This window comes from Symphalangus syndactylus, chromosome 17 (assembly GCF_028878055.3).
Source record: "Symphalangus syndactylus isolate Jambi chromosome 17, NHGRI_mSymSyn1-v2.1_pri, whole genome shotgun sequence".
Lineage (NCBI taxonomy): Eukaryota > Metazoa > Chordata > Mammalia > Primates > Hylobatidae > Symphalangus > Symphalangus syndactylus.
The window spans coordinates 58,457,193-58,475,272 of NC_072439.2; the positions used below are offsets into that span (position 1 = coordinate 58,457,193).

An 18,080-nucleotide genomic window follows, 5' to 3' on the forward strand; every position below is an offset into this window, starting at 1 on the left:
GAGGGCGGATCACGAGGTCAGGAGATCGAGATCATCCTGGCTAACACGGTGAAACCCCATCTCTACTAAAAATACAAAAAATTAGCCAGGCATGGTGGCGGGTGCCTGTAGTCCCAGCTACACAGGAGGCTGAGGCGAATGGCATGAACCCGGGAGGCAGAGCTTGCAGTGAGCCATTGCGCCACTTCACTCCAGCCTGGGTGACAGAGCAAGACTCCGTCTCAAAAAAAAAAAAAAAAAAAGAAAAGAAAAGAAAAAAAGAAAAATCTCTGAGCTATAGAGACCTATCCTTAGAACTGTCTTGCTCTAGGGGTCAGGGAGTTCCCGTTCCTAGTCAAAGAAAGGGGAAACAGACGGCACCTGGAATATCGGGTCAGTCCCGTCCTAATACTGCGCTTTTCCAACGGGCCTGGAAAACGGCACACTAGGAGATTGTGTCCCGCACCTGGCTCGGAGGGTCCTATGCCCACAGAGTCTTGCTGATTGCTAGCACAGCAGTCTGAGATCACGCTGCAAGGCGGCAACCAGGCTGGGGGAGGGGCGCCCGCCATTGCCCAGGCTTGCTTAGGTAAACAAAGCAGCCAGGAAGCTCGAACTGGGTGGAGCCCACCACAGCTCAAGGAGGCCTGCCTGCCTCTGTAGGCTCCACCTCTGGGGGCAGGGCACAGACAACCAAAAACTCAGCGAGAACCTCCACAGCCTTAAATGTCCCTGTCTGACTGACAGCTTTGAAGAGAGTAGTGGTTCTCCCAGCACGCAGCTGGAGATCTGAGAACGGACAGACTGCCTCCTAAAGTGGGTCCCTCACCCCTGAGCAGCCTAACTGGGAGGCACCCCCCCAGTAGGGACAGACTGACACCTCATTCAACCGGGTACTCCTCTGAGACAAAACTTTCAGAGGAACTATCAGACAGCTGAATTTGTGGTCTCACGAAAATCCGCTGTTCTGCAGCCACCGGTGCTGACACCCAGCCAAACAGGGTCTGGAGTGGACCTCTAGTAAACTCCAACAGACCTGCAGCTGAGGGTCTTGTCTGGTAGAAGGAAAATTAACAAACAGAAAGGACATCCACACCAAAAACCCATCTGTACATCATCATCATCGAAGACAAAAAGTAGACAAAACCACAAAGATGGGGAAAAAATAGACCAAAAAAAACTGGAAACTCTAAAAAACAGAGCACCTCTCCTCCTCCAAAGGAACGCAGTTCCTCACCAGCAACGGAACAAAGCTGGATGGAGGATGACTTTGATGAGTTGAGAGAAGAAGGCTTCAGACGATCAAACTACTCTGAGCTACGAGAGGAAATTCAAAACAATAGCAAAGAAGTTAAAAACTTTGAAAAAAAATTAGAAGAATGGATAACTAGAATAACCAATGGAGAGAAGGGCTTAAAGGAGATGATGGAGCTGAAAGCCAAGTTTCGAGAACTACGCGAAGAATGCAGAAGCCTCAGTAGCAGATGCGATCAACTGGAAGAAAGGGTATCGCTTATAGAAGATGAAATGAATGAAATGAAGAGAGAAGGAAAGTTTAGAGAAAAAAGAATAAAAAGAAATGAACAAAGCCTCCAAGAAATTTGGGACTATGTGAAAAGACCAAACCTACGTCTGATTGGTGTACCTGAAAATGATGGGGAGAATGGAACCAAGTTGGAAAACACTCTGCAAGATATTATCCAGGAGAACTTCCCCAATCTAGCAAGGCAGGCCAGCATTCAGATTCAGGAAATACAGAGAACGCCACAAAGATACTCCTCGAGAAGGGCAACTCCAAGACACATAATTGTCAGATTCACCAAAGCTGAAATGAAGGAAAAAATGTTAAGGGCAGCGAGAGAGAAAGGTCGGGTTACCCACAAAGGGAAGCCCATCAGACTAACAGCTGATCTCTCAGCAGAAACTCTACAAGCCAGAAGAGAGTGGGGGCCGATATTCAACATTCTTAAAGAAAAGAATTTTCAACCCAGAATTTCCTATCCCGCCAAACTAAGCTTCATAAGTGAAGGAGAAATAAAATACTTTACAGACAAGCAAACGCTGAGTGATTTTGTCACCACCAGGCCTGCCCTAAAAGAGCTCCTGAAGGAAGCACTAAACATGGAAAGGAACAACCGGTACCAGCCCCTGCAAAAACATGCCAAATTGTAAAGACCATCGAGGCTAGGAAGAAACTATAGCAACTAACGAGCAAAATAACCAACTAACATCATAATGACAGGATCAGATTCACACATAACGATATTCACGTTAAATGTAAATGGGCTAAATGCTCCAATCAAAAGACACAGACTGGCAAACTGGATAAGGAGTCAGGACCCATCAGTGTGCTGTATTCAGGAAACCCATCTCACGTGCAGAGACACACATAGACTCAAAATAAAGGGATGGAGGAAGATCTATCAAGCAACTGGAAAACAAAAAAAGGCAGGGGTTGCAATCCTAGTCTCTGATAAAATAGACTTTAAACCAACAAAGATCAAAAGAGACAAAGAAGGCCATTACATAATGGTAAAGGGATCAATTCAACAAGAAGAGCTAACTATCCTAAATATATATGCACCCAACACAGGAGCACCCAGATTCATAAAGCAAGTCCTCAGTGACCTACAAAGGGACTTAAACTCCCACACAATAATAATGGGAGATTTTAACACCCCACTGTCAGCATTAGACAGATCAACGAGACAGAAAGTTAACAAGGATATCCAGGAATTGAACACAGCTCTACATAAAGTGGACCTAATAGACATCTACAGAACTCTCCACCCCAAATCAACAGAATATACATTTTTTTCAGCACCACACCACACCTATTCCAAAATTGACCACATAGTTGGAAGTAAAGCTCTTCTCAGCAAATGTAAAAGAACAGAGATTATAACAAACTGTCTCTCAGACCACAGTGCAATCAAACTAGAACTCAGGATTAAGAAACTCACTCAAAACCGCTCAACTACATGGAAACTGAACAACCTGCTCCTGAATGACTATTGGGTACATAATGAAATGAAGGCAGAAATAAAGATGTTCTTTGAAACCAACGAGAACAAAGACACAACATACCAGAATCTCTGGGACACGTTCAAAGCAGTGTGTAGAGGGAAATTTATAGCACTAAATGCCCACAAGAGAAAGCAGGAAAGATCCAAAATTGACACCCTAACATCACAATTAAAAGAACTAGAAAAGCAAGAGCAAACACATTCAAAAGCTAGCAGAAGGCTAGAAATAACTAAAATCAGAGCAGAACTGAAGGAAATAGAGACACAAAAAACCCGTCAAAAAATTAATGAATCCAGGAGCTGGTTTTTTGAAAAGATCAACAAAATTGATGGACCGCTAGCGAGACTAATAAAGAAGAAAAGAGAGAAGAATCAAATAGATGCAATAAAAAACGAAAAAGGGGATATCACCACTGATCCCACAGAAATACAATCTACCATCAGAGAATACTACAAACACCTCTATGCAAATAAACTAGAAAATCTAGAAGAAATGGATAAATTCCTCGACAAATACACCCTCCCAAGACTAAACCAGGAAGAAGTTGAATCTCTGAATAGACCAATAACAGGTTCTGAAATTGTGGCAATAATCAATAGCTTACCAACCAAAAAGAGTCCAGGACCTGATGGATTCACAGCTGAATTCTACCAGAGGTACAAGGAGGAACTGGTACCATTCCTTCTGAAACTATTCCAATCGATAGAAAAAGAGGGAATCCTCCCTAACACATTTTACGAAGCCAGCATCGTCCTGATACCAAAACCTGGCAGAGACATAACCAAAAAAGAGAATTTCAGACCAATATCCTTGATGAACATTGATGCAAAAATCCTCAATAAAATACTGGCAAACCGAATCCAGCAGCACATCAAAAAGCTTATCCACCGTGATCAAGTGGGCTTCATCCCTGGGATGCAAGGCTGGTTCAACATACACAAATCAATAAATGTAATCCAGCATATAAACAGAACCAAAGACAAAAACCACATGATTATCTCAATAGATGCAGAAAAGGCCTTTGACAAAATTCAACAACCCTTCATGCTAAAAACTCTCAATAAATTAGGTATTGATGGGACGTATCTCAAAATAATAAGAGCTATCTACAACAAACCCACAGCCAATATCATACTGAATGGGCAAAAACTGGAAGCATTCCCTCTGAAAACTGGCACAAGACAGGGATGCCCTCTCTTACCGCTCCTATTCAACATAGTGCTGGAAGTTCTGGCCAGAGCAATCAGGCAGGAGAAGGAAATAAAGGGTATTCAATTGGGAAAAGAGGAAGTCAAATTGTCCCTGTTTGCAGATGACATGATTGTATATCTAGAAAACCCCATTGTCTCAGCCCAAAATCTCCTTAAGCTGATTAGCAACTTCAGCAAAGTCTCAGGATACAAAATTAATGTACAAAAATCACAAGCATTCTTGTACACCAATAACAGACAAACAGAGAGCCAAATCATGAGTGAACTCCCATTCACAATTGCTTCAAAGAGAATAAAATACCTAGGAATCCAACTTACAAGGGATGTGAAGGACCTCTTCAAGGAGAACTACAAACCACTGCTCAATGAAATAAAAGAGGATACAAACAAATGGAAGAACATTCCATGCTCATGGGTTGGAAGAATCAATATCGTGAACATGGCCATACTGCCCAAGGTAATTTATAGATTCAATGCCATCCCCATCAAGCTACCAATGACTTTCTTCACAGAATTGGAAAAAACTACTTTAAAGTTCATATGGAACCAAAAAAGAGCCCGCATCGCCAAGTCAATCCTAAGCCAAAAGAACAAAGCTGGAGGCATCACGCTACCTGACTTTAAACTATACTACAAGGCTACAGTAACCAAAACAGCATGGTACTGGTACCACAACAGAGACATAGATCAATGGAACAGAACAGAGCCCTCAGAAATGATGCCGCATAGCTACAACTATCTGATCTTTGACAAACCTGACAAAAACAAGAAATGGGGAAAGGATTCCCTATTTAATAAATGGTGCTGGGAAAACTGGCTAGCCATATGTAGAAAGCTGCAACTGGATCCCTTCCTTACACCTTATACAAAAATTAATTCAAGATGGATTAAAGACTTATATGTTAGACCTAAAACCATTAAAATCCTACAAGAAAACCTAGGCAATACCATTCAGGACATAGGCGTGGGCAAGGACTTCATGTCTAAAACACCAAAAGCAATGGCAACAAAAGCCAAAATCGACAAATGGGATCTCATTAAACTAAAGAGCTTCTGCACAGCAAAAGAAACTATCATCAGAGTGAACGGGCAACCTACACAATGGGAGAAAATTTTTGCAACCTACTCATCTGACAAAGGGCTAATATCCAGAATCTACAATGAACTCAAACAAATTTACAAGAAAAAAACAAACAACCCCATCAAAAGTGGGCAGAGGACATGAATAGACACTTCTCAAAAGAAGACATTTATGCAGCCAAAAAACACATGAAGAAATGCTCCTCATCACTGGCCATCAGAGAAATGCAAATCAAAACCACAGTGAGATACCATCTCACACCAGTTAGAATGGCCATCATTAAAAAATCAGGAAACAACAGGTGCTGGAGAGGATGTGGAGAAATAGGAACACTTTTACACTGTTGGTGGGACTGTAAACTAGTTCAACCATTGTGGAAGTCAGTGTGGCGATTCCTCAGGGATCTCGAACTAGAAATACCATTTGACCCAGCCATCCCATTACTGGGTATATACCCAAAGGACTATAAATCATGCTGCTATAAAGACACATGCACACGTATGTTTACTGCGGCACTATTCACAATAGCAAAGAGTTGGAACCAACCCAAATGTCCAACAACGATAGACTGGATTAAGAAAATGTGGCACATATACACCATGGAATACTATGCAGCCATAAAAAATGATGAGTTCGTGTCCTTTGTAGGGACATGGATGAAACTGGAAACCATCATTCTCAGTAAACTATCGCAAGGACAAAAAACCAAACACCGCATGTTCTCACTCATAGGTGGGAATTGAACAATGAGAACTCATGGACACAGGAAGGGGAACATCACGCTCCGGGGACTGTTGTGGGGTGGGGGGAGGGGGGAGGGACAGCATTAGGAGATACACCTAATGCTAAATGACGAGTTAATGGGTGCAGGAAATCAACATGGCACATGGATACATATGTAACAAACCTGCACATTGTGCACATGTACCCTAAAACCCTAAAGTATAATAAAAAAAAAAAAAAAAAAAAAAGAACTGTCTTGCTCTATAGAGTTTTCTACAAGTCACTTCTCCCTACTGAAAGACATTAAAAATACATGAAAACCCTTTTCTAGATCCTTTTCTTCATGATACCCACAAAGTTATGCAAATATAAGCCTGAGGAAGCTGCCACCTCACGTGTTCCCAAAGATCTCCACTGTAGGATGTATCCCATGTTACTGGAATTAAATGTTGGTTTTTCTGTGTCACTCACTGGACTCTAAACTCCTTGAGGGTACAGGACCATGCCTTGTTCTTCTCTGTATCTCTATGACTTCTTAAAAAAATTCTCGCTACAATATAGCATTTGCTCTAGATTCCTACCCTTTAAAATCAGTAGACTTTTGGACTACCAAGAAAAGTCTTTTGTCTGTACATCTATTGATTTCTGAAAAACTACTAAATGAACAGTTTCTTATAAAAATTATTTTCACTGGAGCAATCCAATCATTTTTCTCCTATTTAGTGGTTCAAAATTTTGTCCACATGCATCTTTATGCAACAGTTTTCTTACAGTTGGACATGTCCAATTCATATCGGAAAATTTAGCACCATGTCTGTTGGAGGGTAGGAGTCAGAAAGCACCAGAAATCGCTATGCCTTGCATTTGTTTACAGTGTAACACTTTAGCACACATTCTCACGCTCTGGCCCTACAAACTGTGATGCTACGCAAATGGCATAGACATCAACACTACATCTTCCGAATGAAGAAACTGAACCTCAGAAAAAAAAGGGAGCAGTTTCTACAAGGTCACCCAACTAGTTGTGACAACGGATCAAAAGCCCGGGTCTTTCAACTCTTTGCATTTTTATGCATTTTTTATTATCTTGTGCAATTGAATGCGTTGCTTAGGTGGCATTTTATAGACAACATTAATAAGCAGAGGAAAAACATGTGATGCAAAAATGGGAGTACAAATTGCTAAGTCTAAAGAAACCAAAACTGATGACAAATCAAGGGAGAACTTGGAATAGTTCAGCTGTGCCACTGATTTGGAAGTTTTATTTGTGTTGTTTCCTTTGGTGTGGGAGCAAGAAGGGAAATTGTATTTTTATGAGAGCCTCTTATCAGAGAATAAGGGTGCACTTTTCTACAATGTTACAGTTATTTCAGCTTCACCTGCTCACTTTGGACCCTTACACTAATGCTATGAGGCACCCTGTCTCTGAGAATTTGTTTTCTTCTCTAACAGCTGCTAGTCAGAAGACAGAAAAATGGGTTGAGTCTGGATTTCCACAAAGACTTATAGGCAAATGCATACTAGAGCTCCCAGTTCTATCCTTATTTAGAATGCAAAAATATATTTCTTTTCCTTAAACTTTTGGGAATAAAGAACTATCTGATGTTCCCATGGTAACTTTATGTAATCTTGAATTACACACACACACACACACACACACATAATATAGTTAAATACATATCTATGTATTATAATATATTAAATATAGGATATAGTTAAAGTATCCTAAAAGATAGTTTTGAGTTTGTTATTTAAATAATTCACGTCCATTAGAAGTAATATTCTGTCTTAGAAGTCAGTTTGTTAGTCAATAAGTCAAAAATATTTATTAAGGCTCTACTGTGTGTCAGGCCATTCAACACAAATCAGAACTGTTCTGTGACCTAAGTCTAGACCAGGGTGGTAACTGAGGAAGTAGTGAGAAGTGGTCAGTTGACAAATAATGAATGAATGGTTAGTGAATAAGGTAAAGAAGTTTACCATCAAGAAACTCACATTCTAGAAGGAGAGAGAAAGCCAATAAATGGGTAAACAAGTTAATAAAGAAGACAATATGAGACTGAGAAGCTGTGTTCTGTGAGGGACAATTTCTTTGCTGCACCTGAACAGATTTTGAGCTTCCTGGTGCCTGAGTGGCCATGCAAGGGAGACTTGTCTCAAGACAATATGCTGGCATCTGTGGCTCTGCCTCTATCAGGACTCGTTAAGAATCATGCCAAAAGGGAGATACAATATCCACTTATGCATGTACAATTTCACCTGAGGAAATGCTGATCAAGTGTTGCTTTGTTTTTATTATAGGAATCTTGGAAAATCAGGACTCAGAGTTTCTTGCTTGGGTCTTGGTAAGTACTGAGGGTGTGGCGTGGAGGTGGGAGACTGGGGAGGGCACCAGGGAGTGACTGTGGTCCAGGCCAGGACCTGGTCTCAGATGAGGAGGAGGCTTCCTGGCCAGTATTGCCCCACTTCTCCTTTGAGCCTTTCTCTTCCCATCATGACCCTCTCCCAGGGAGCCACCATGTTCATGATTCCTTACAGGGGCCCGTCGAGCATAAGGCAACCTGATGCTAAAGCACACCTCAGAGAAAGGGACTCATGCGTCACTCCCATTTAGCAAGCATGAAGGACTGCATGGCAGCATTTTATAGGTTCAGTTCAGCACTCCCTCAATTCACCTGAATTTTTTCTACCTATCGTTGTTTTCCCTTTGCCTAATTTCCTCACTTTTCTATATTATTATTATGCATTTTATATAATTTTATAATCTGCCTTAAATATTTGGGGGGCAAGGTGAGATACACACAAACACACATACATTAATATGCATTAATAAATAAAGATTGTTATTCCTCCCAGTCAATATTTGAAGAGGATTAAATAGAGATGGCAATTCTAACAGCATAAAGATGAATCTGAAGTCGTGGAATCTGACTGTGAGACTTGGGGAGGCTTGAGGCCTCCAGACATCCCTTAGGCCCAGGAAAAGGCAGCCTTGGCATTCCCACCATTCAACACAAATCAGAGCTATTCTGTGACCTAAGTCTAGACCAGGATGGTAACTGAGGAAGTAGTGAGGAGTGGTCAGATTGTGGCTATGTTTTCAAGGTAAAACCTGAAAGATTTTCTGTTGGGTTCTATGTGGAAGATGTCAGAAAAGAGAAAAGTCAAAGATGACTCTAAGGATTTTTTGCCTGAGCGACAGAAAGGATGAAGTACGAGTAAATGAGCTACAAAAATGAGAGAGAAATTTAGGGAGATTAGGAGATTGATTTGGGACATACTAAGTTTGAGATATCTATTAGGCCTGCAATAAAAATTGTCAAGTATGCACATAGATATATGACTCCAATTTAGAAAGGAGAGCTAGATATATTAACTTGGGAGTCATCAGCAAGTAGTTGCTGTTTAAGCCTGGATCCTGGATGAGAGCACTAAGGGTGTGCATGTAGACAGAATAGAAAACAGAGGCACATGGTCTAAGACCTAGGAAATCCAACATTAAGAAATCGAGAAAGTGAGGAGGAGCCAAAGAAAGCTGAAAATAAAGCAACCAGGGCAGCAGGAGAAAAATCAGAAAAAAATGGAGTCCTGGAATCCAGGTGAGCATTTCGAGGAGGATGGAGTGACCAGTCCCGTCAAGTGGTACTCATGCATCAAGCAAGATGGGGACCAAGAATTGACCATTGGGTTCAGCAACATGGAGGCCATCAATGACTTTTACAAGGTCTGTTTGGGTGGAATGGTAGAGTTTAAAGCATAATTGGAATGGTCCCCTGGGAGAATGGAAAGAGACAAGCTGAAGGCTACTCTTTTGGATGATGATTGCTATAAAGAAAAGCAGAGAAATGGAGTGGCACTGAGCAGACAAGTGGGATCAGAGAGGTTGCTTTTGCACGTGGAAGAAATGACCACATATTTATATACTTATGGGGAAATCCTTTTGAGAGGAAAAAATGATGCAGAAGAAGGAGAGAGAAGAATATCTGGAATGATTTCTTGAGGACATGAGAAGAACACAAGGAGAGAGTACATGAAAGAAGGCAGAGTACATGGGCGATTGATGGGGTGGAGTGGAGGAGGGGGAGGTATTTTGTCAAAGTTCTCTTCTATTGCTTTTATATTCTCAGTGGGAATCAGAAGCAAAGTCATCAGCTGTTAGTGAGGATGAGAAGGAAGTGTTAGAAGTTTGGAGAGAAGACATGCGGGAGAGAAGAAGAGTGAATTGACCAGGGCTAGGCCACACAGTGACAAGACAGCATTAAGGATCAGCTTAAGATCAGTATGATTAAATTTGAAGTGAGACCATGTCCATAGTTATGTGTTTTTCTTCTAGACATGTTCAGCTGTGCAAGTTCAGGTGGTTTTTGTTTTTTTAAATAAGATGATAAAAAGAGGGCAAAGATGCTGAGGGCTTGTGTTGGGCAGTTATTTTAATGGTAGAGTTGGCATTTAAACTGAATAGAAAGGAAAATGAGGACTAGAGTCAGGAAAATGAGCCAGGAGCTAAAATGAGGGAGCTGAGGGACTGTGAAAACTGGATAGGATTAATAAAGTGTATATCCCAGAGGGACCAAAGAATTGTTGAAGCAAAAACATTAGAAACAGTGGTTGGAAGGATAGAAAGTGGTTGAAAAGGGAAACATTTGAAATTGGGGTTATAGAGGGTTTCAGTTATTGTTAGTGACATAGTCTGTGGTGTGTCCATTGGGAGAGAATGGTGGAGGTTGTATCGAAGACAAGATCAGTGAAGGAGAGAAGGTTAAGAAACTTGGAGGTGAAGGTGCAGGGAAGATCATCTTTGGGGTCACTGAACTCACTAAAAAGTACAGCAAAACTAACATTGGAGAGTGGCAGTGAGAAGTGAGCTAAAAGTTTCAAAGAATGAGAGGGAGTGACCAGGGTGGGTCAGTAACTACAACATGAGGGTCCTGATGATGTGTGAGACTCAGAGCTGGCATGTGTGAGGGGGTATTTCAAAGACACTGAAAGCCATCAATGTCTGAATTTTTCTGATTCTTCCTAATAATCTGACTTGGGAGGTGAAGGCAGTATTTGTTCACCATAAGTCTAAGGTAATTTGACATTTGCTTAATTTATGGCTCTGATATTGTTACTATTTACTCATATTTGAAAGACCCTGGAGATTCATTACCAGGGACACTCTGACCTTAGGTTTTGTTTTTTTTTTTTTAAGAATATCTTTACAGTAAATAACTATTCAGTATTCATTATTGAAAGGAACTACCTATTAATGTAAAGTAAGAAATATATGTAGTGAAAAGGCATTGGCCAACTATTTACAAGCTTGTATCTACGGTGGAAAATAGTTTAGTCATTAAGTACACAGAAAACGCAGCTGAAAGCCCTTAAGACAATAACATATTAGGTGCTCATGCAATCCCGGTCTCCAGAGGCCAGTCTCCAGTTTTGTTGATTTTTGTTTTCTTTAAAATTGCAGACTGTGTATGAGCTGCAGGCATTTTAGTGAACTTTGAAACAGGCTTGATTCAGGAGCAGCAAGTTCTGATTTGAGCTTCAAGTTTTTTCAAGAGTCTGAACACTTGTAATAAGACACTGTATGAAAAATAGGAAACAAGGAAGTTCATGGGGCTGACTTGCTTCATTCAAAACAGGTGACAAAGCTTGACAACTTGAATAAGCACTCTTTGAGAACTTTTTTGAACTGCCTTTATCAGCCAGAGGAGACAAGAAATTCATAGAAAGAAATAATGCACCAGCCTTAGATAATTTGTCAGGCTCTGCAGACCCCAGCTGTCAAATCCAAATGGAGCTGGGTTTACTGCTGTAGGCTTAGGATGTCAGCTAAGTCACGACCCATGTTCAACTGAGGCCTTAGAAATTAAGTAGTAAAACTGCCAGGAAATCAGAAAGCTACAGATTCTTTTCTTGAAATACTCTAAAAGTGATAGTTAAAGCTAACAATTCTGACTTTCTTCTCTACCAGAGAAGGAGCAGCTGGAAATTCCTTGCCCTGCCAATTTTCCTTTTGGTGAGCTAAGAGCAAATGTGTAAATGGGAGTAGAAAGGTGAAGTAACTTGAGAGTGAACTGATGGTACATCCGAAAGAACACAGCCCTGCCAAGGAGAGAAATGGGAAAAAAATATTAATATTATGTGGCCAATCCTACCTGTGGGTTGCTGTGGCTGGCCTGTTCTGTAAATATACTGCCCATTATTGTCAAGACTTGAAGTCAAAAAACTCATGGCAAAGGAATAAACTCAGAGTGACCAAACTTACCCCAATCTAATAGGAGGTGGAACTGTCTTATGAGAGAAAAATGGTAGAATTTACATTAATTCACTCATTTATTCATCTTAAGCAAACATTTATGAAGCCAGACATTGGTTACAGGAGATACAAGGACAAGAGCATGGAGCCTGCCCTCAAATTTATCATAGTGTAGTGGGAGTTAGGCTTGCAAAAAAACAAACTGATAATATATCTGACAGATGCCGTAATGGAGAGTACAGGGCAAGTGAAGCGTGAACAAGGTCTCCTGGGAGATTTGGGATAGCTTGATGGGGGAACAGGGGTTGCCACTTGGCGTGACACTTGAAGAGAGAAGTCAAGTGGAGAGGGAGGGCAAGAGGTTGAAGACAGGAAGCAATGCAAGCAACGGCGACTCCAGAGGGAGACTCCACCGAGGGGAGGTACTTGGGGAAACGGGTTACAGGTGTAGAATATTATGAGTACAAGGTATTGGGGAACAGCAAGAAATGAGCCTGGAAAGAAAGCTAGGTCTGATTATGAGAACCCTTGTTTGCCTTGCTAAGCCATTTAGCTCTTGTCCTCTATGTCTCTGGAATTCCTTCAAATCCAAAGGTCCCCAGGTCTCAACAAACACTTTGGGGACAAGGAGGAGCAAAGGCTCCATCTCTCTCCATTCTCTTCCTTCCACCTGCCACAGCTTCCATCAAAGCGGCCCACTTTTTCCTCATATTATTATTATTATTTTTAAAAAATAGACTATGTTTTAATGCAGTTTTAAGTTTTCAACAAAACTGAGCAAAAAGCACAGGGAATTCCCATATACCCCTATCCCTGTACATGCATAACCTCCCTCATTATCAGCATCCTTCACCAGAGTGGCACATTTGTTACCTCTGATGAACCTACAGTGCCACAACATTATCAATCAAAGTCCATAGTTTACATTAGGGTTCACTATTGGTGTTATACACTCTATGGGTTTTGACAAATGTATAATGACTTGTATCTACCATTATAGTATCATACAGAATAGTTTCACTGCTCTAAAAAATCCTCTGTCTTGCCTATTCATCCCTCCCTCTCCTCTAACTCCTGGAAATCACTATCTTTTTACTGTCTGCATAGTTTTGCCTTTTCCAGAATGTCATATAGTTGAATCATATAGTATGTAGCCTATTCACATTGGCTTATTTCACTTAGTAATATGCATTTAAGTTTCTTCCATGTCTTTTCATAGTTTGATAGTTCATTCCTTTTTAGTGCTTCATATTACATTTTGGAAAAAAAAATTCATCCTATGCCAAAAACAGTTATCAAAACCTTGCTCAAGCTTGTGATAAGCCATTGAAAACCTTGCGTCAGGAATAAGATGTGATCAAAGGTATTAGAAGCAACATGAAGGCTATAACAGAGGGAACAGTGTTGAGGCTGGAGGCAGGGAAATTAATTAGGAGTTGATGATGAGGCAGTGGTATGAAAGATGTAAAGGAAGGAGGTGATTAGGAGAAAGAATGAATAGGACTGGTGATCTCTGGATACAGAATAGGAGGTCGTCCTGAGTGGAGGAGGATGCCCAGACTCCAGGATTGGGCATGGGGGTGGATGAGCTGAAATCTCAGAGACAGGAGACACAGGAGGGAGCTGTGAGGGCAGACAGCACTATTGGGGAGTAGTGACTAGAGAGCTTGTGACCTCCCAGCTTCAGACATCTAGAGAACAAGGGGAACTCTGTGGAGATCTCTAGGCTGGAAATACAGACCCAGGAACTTCTCACAGTAATGACCCTATGATTGTCATTGAGATCACCTGGAAACACAGAGGACTGAGGTATTTGGATAGGTTTAGGACATCTGGCTCATGGTGTCTGCCTGACTGTATGCTCCATGAGAGCAGAGATTGCCTATTTTTCTACACTCCTATTGTACCTTTAGCAGATTACACTATCTGGCTAGTAGCAGGTATTCAAAAATATTTTTGAGTGAATGACTGGAGAGACGATCAATTGCTAAGAAATGACAAAAGGTCCACTGAGTAATAGCGAGGATCCAGCTGAAGTCAGAAATCATGAATTGCTGAGGCCCAGCCCAGTTCTTTGACTTCCTCCAGTGGCATATCAATGAAGAGACAGAAGTGTGGGGTAGGGAGTGGAAATAGAGGCCTAGCATCAGGGATTGTCCTAAAAGAGGGTTGGAGACTAGGGAACCTACCACATAAGCAGATGACATGGGATCTAGGCTGGGTTTAGACCCAGAGCTGTTGAATCAGGGCTCTTGCTTCTACAGTTAGAAAGGAGCATCTGCCCACACTGACTTGCTCCAAAAGTCTCACATTAGGAGCAGTAGGCCGGTCTGATTCATTCCATGGGAGGTAACACACCACAATGTCCAGCTCACCTGTGTGTGCTTGAAAGGGGCTGACTTTACCTTCCAACATTCACTCTGGAATGGGCATGCTTCCCAGAAGGCAAGGTGTCTGCAAGAAAAAGGGCACATCATGGTTAATTTGATGTGTCAACTTGACTGAGCCATGGAATGTCCAGATATTGAGTCAAATTTTATTTTGGGTGCACCTATGAGGGTGTTTTGGAATGAGATTAACATTTGAACTTACAGACTGACTAAAGCCGACTGCCCTCCCTAATGTGGGTAGCCCTTTCCCAATCAGTTGAAGGCCTGAATAAAACAAAAATACTTGCCCTCCTGTGAATAAGAGGGAATTCCTGCCTGACCATTTCAAGCTGGAACATTGATCTCTCCTTGCCTTCAGACTCAAACTGAAACATCAGCCTTCTTGGATCTTGAAGGTTGCCAGCTTTCGGAGTAGAACTATACCATTAGCTCCTTTGAGTTTCTAACTTGCCAACTGCAGATCTTGGGATTTCTTGGCCTCCATAATCACATGAGCCAATTCCTTATAATACATCTCTCTCTGTCTCTCTCTCTCTCTACACACACACACACACACACACACACACACACACCCTATTGGTTCTGTTTCTCTGGAGAACCCTGAGGGGTGATTTTGTTGATTTTTTTTTTTTCAAAACATCATGCAAGTGTATGTGGCCAAAGTATTTGTAAGTGATATAGGTAGGAAGATATGGAAAACCCAAGTGAGGAGGAATGTGGTCACTTGCTCATTTTTCAGCTGAGCACATATTGAACCTAATGTAAAATACTGTCATTCAAATGGAGCTTTCCTGGGCTGTTTGCAGATGAAGAGGACAATATATGCAGCCCTGTCAGATAGAGTTTCATCTGGACCTAAGCAGTGAAGGAGAGAAAGAACACCCCCATGCCTTTGGGTCCCTGTTTCATACATCCTCAAGGCTTTAATTCCTAGGGAATGCAAACTGATTCCAAGGAAATGTTCTGTGTCCTTTTAGGCAGCTGCTTCATGCTTTGTCCTTGAAGAAATAAAGTCATAAAGTAAAATACTTCTTAACACCTTGGAGGACTTATATGAGTCTCTCAAAAGGTGTTTCTTCTCAACTCTGGCTGCACATTGGAGTTACCTGTTTAATTTAAAATTCAGATAATCTCGTCTCAACCTAGACCTTTTGAATAAGGAGCTCCACATGCATGTGTTTTTAAAATGCTGCCCTGACGGTTCTGAGGCAGTATCAGGGTTGGAATACATTGTCTTATCTGGATGGATTAAGATAGAAAAATGTGTGAACTGATATCTAGTGTACCCAGTGCCAGCAGCCATGATTCTTATCTACGTGGTAGCAGCCACCCCCAGATCTAGGCCTGGGAGCTGGCCTGAGGCATTTCCAACTGGACTGGAAAGCCTCCAAAGAGGAGAACCTGCCCTGCTTAGGGCTGGCCTCAGGGCAGGTGGGGTGAGCTGGCTTCCCTGCCATTTGACTCCTGCCATCTGGGTGCCAGTCTTGCCTTATGCCCCTCCCTAACCAAGAGAACTTTCTAGAGCAAAAGCAGTGAATCTTAAGAATAAACTGTGTGGGCTTCTTTTTAATGCATTCATATGTGCAGAATGTAGTCCTGGCTCATCTCCCTCTGCCTTAGTGATGCTCTCACTGCACTAAATATTTTGACACTAGGAGAACACGACATTAAATATTTAACATGGATGGTATTATTTTTATGACACCCTTCATGATTCCCATTCTTGTTGCTTAGGCCGATATAAACTAGCTAGCTCACCTATTATAACAACATAAGAGCAGCAATAATAAATATTTATGAAGTGCCTCCGAGGACACTTGAGAGGTGGTTTTAAAATGCAAGCTTTCCCTGAAAGAGTTTACCAATTTTTCTGCATAACACAAACAGTGTGAACTATCTTAACTCCAGAATACCCACAGAGTTTAAATGGTGTATGAATATTAAACATACAAGAGTGTTTTAGGCATGTCACTCTTTCTGGAAAGTCTAACTTGAATAAATGTCATGATGCATACACATTAAAAATGAGCAGACCTTTGTATTTTTCCAAAATCGTCCAAAAACATTTCTTCCTAGTTTCCTATTTTTATGGATAAAATCCTTCTTAAGAATTGCTGACAAAAAGAAAGAGAAAGAAAGAAAGAGAAAGACAGGAAGAAAGAAAAGAAAGAAAAGAAAGAAAGGAAGAAAGAAAGAAAATTGCTGACAAGTGGTTGCCCTCTGAATCAGCAGGGACTGCTGGCCACATGGTTTTGCCTCTGCTCCCAGGAGTCTATTAGGAGTGACAATATAGCTTAGGTAGGAGTGTGGCAACCTGATATTTCACACGCTGTCAGAGTTGAGGCTTAGGGGAGAACTTGAGGAGAGAAAATAGGAGGGTCTGTACACAGAGGGGTTTATTCAACAATCTGGGCATGCAAACAACCCATGTGCATGCATGCACACACACACCTCATCTCTCTCCATGCAGCCGCAAAGGGATAAGTAGCCCTCATTTGCCAGCCTGTGATTCTAAAATGAAACAAATGGCTTCAAAACCATTAGTAATGGGGGACAAAAATGTCCTCTCTAGGCCCAGATGTGGGCAATTTGCTGAAATTAATCATTTATAAAGACGATCTCACTAAAGAGCATCACAGCCATGAGAGGGAAAATTAGTCCTTCCAGCCACCAGCTCCATTATGAGAAAACAGGGTCAGGAAGAGGCGATATGTCTTGTTCAAGGCCAGTGTTAGAGACAGCAGACTCCCACATTTTCTATCCCTCCTCCTTCCACTAGCAGCCTCGTCCCTTATGGCCCATCTACTTCCAGCCTCCAAGCACACACAGCCACTGCTGTCACCCACATTTCTTCATGTCCTGAACTTGCGCTTCCTTCTTGAAATGAGAATGGCTGCACCAAATGTGTAGGGCCCCTTGCATCTCTCACATTCAGACAATAGTCAGGTGATGTCATGATTAGGTTCGGCATGACTCTGGGTTGGCAGCTTGGTGAAAATGTCTTTACTTTTGAGCTAAAAAATGTCAGAACCTGAATGACTCCTGGCATCCATCTCCAGAGTTAGAGTAGACAATGACTTATGAAAGCTCCACAGACAGAATGGGGACCGGAATCCATGTCTTTTGGCCCACGATCAGGTGTGCTTTCCGCATGAGAGATTTCAAAGTAAGGATGCAATTGAGTGCAGGCATTTTGGTTTTTGTGTGGACATCATCAGTGAAGCTCCTAATGCCTGCCTTTCCCTCCTTTGCACACTGCCCTAAAGGTTTCATGAGGTCCCCATAGTTCCTGCACTGTAAGCAGCAGCCTGACTAAGGCACATCTTGTGTATGTACAAGTGTATTCATATTGTTTACCTTGGGTTTGCCTGTGCATCTATATTTATATAAAGATTATTTTTCTAAACCCTGTGCAGCAT

At 41.6% G+C, this 18,080-nt stretch overlaps 1 protein-coding gene across 6 annotated transcripts in view; it reads left to right on the forward strand.

The window, feature by feature from the left end:
* The window catches only part of KCNAB1 (potassium voltage-gated channel subfamily A regulatory beta subunit 1), a 500,607-nt gene that overhangs the window by 375,187 nt on the left and 107,340 nt on the right, over nucleotides 1-18,080 (forward strand). For all 6 annotated transcript variants that reach the window (XM_063620303.1, XM_063620301.1, XM_063620298.1 and 3 more), the window contains exon 2: nucleotides 8,323-8,366. In XM_063620303.1, the coding sequence (XP_063476373.1) occupies nucleotides 8,323-8,366 (44 nt within the window). The remainder of the gene's footprint in view (nucleotides 1-8,322; nucleotides 8,367-18,080) is intronic.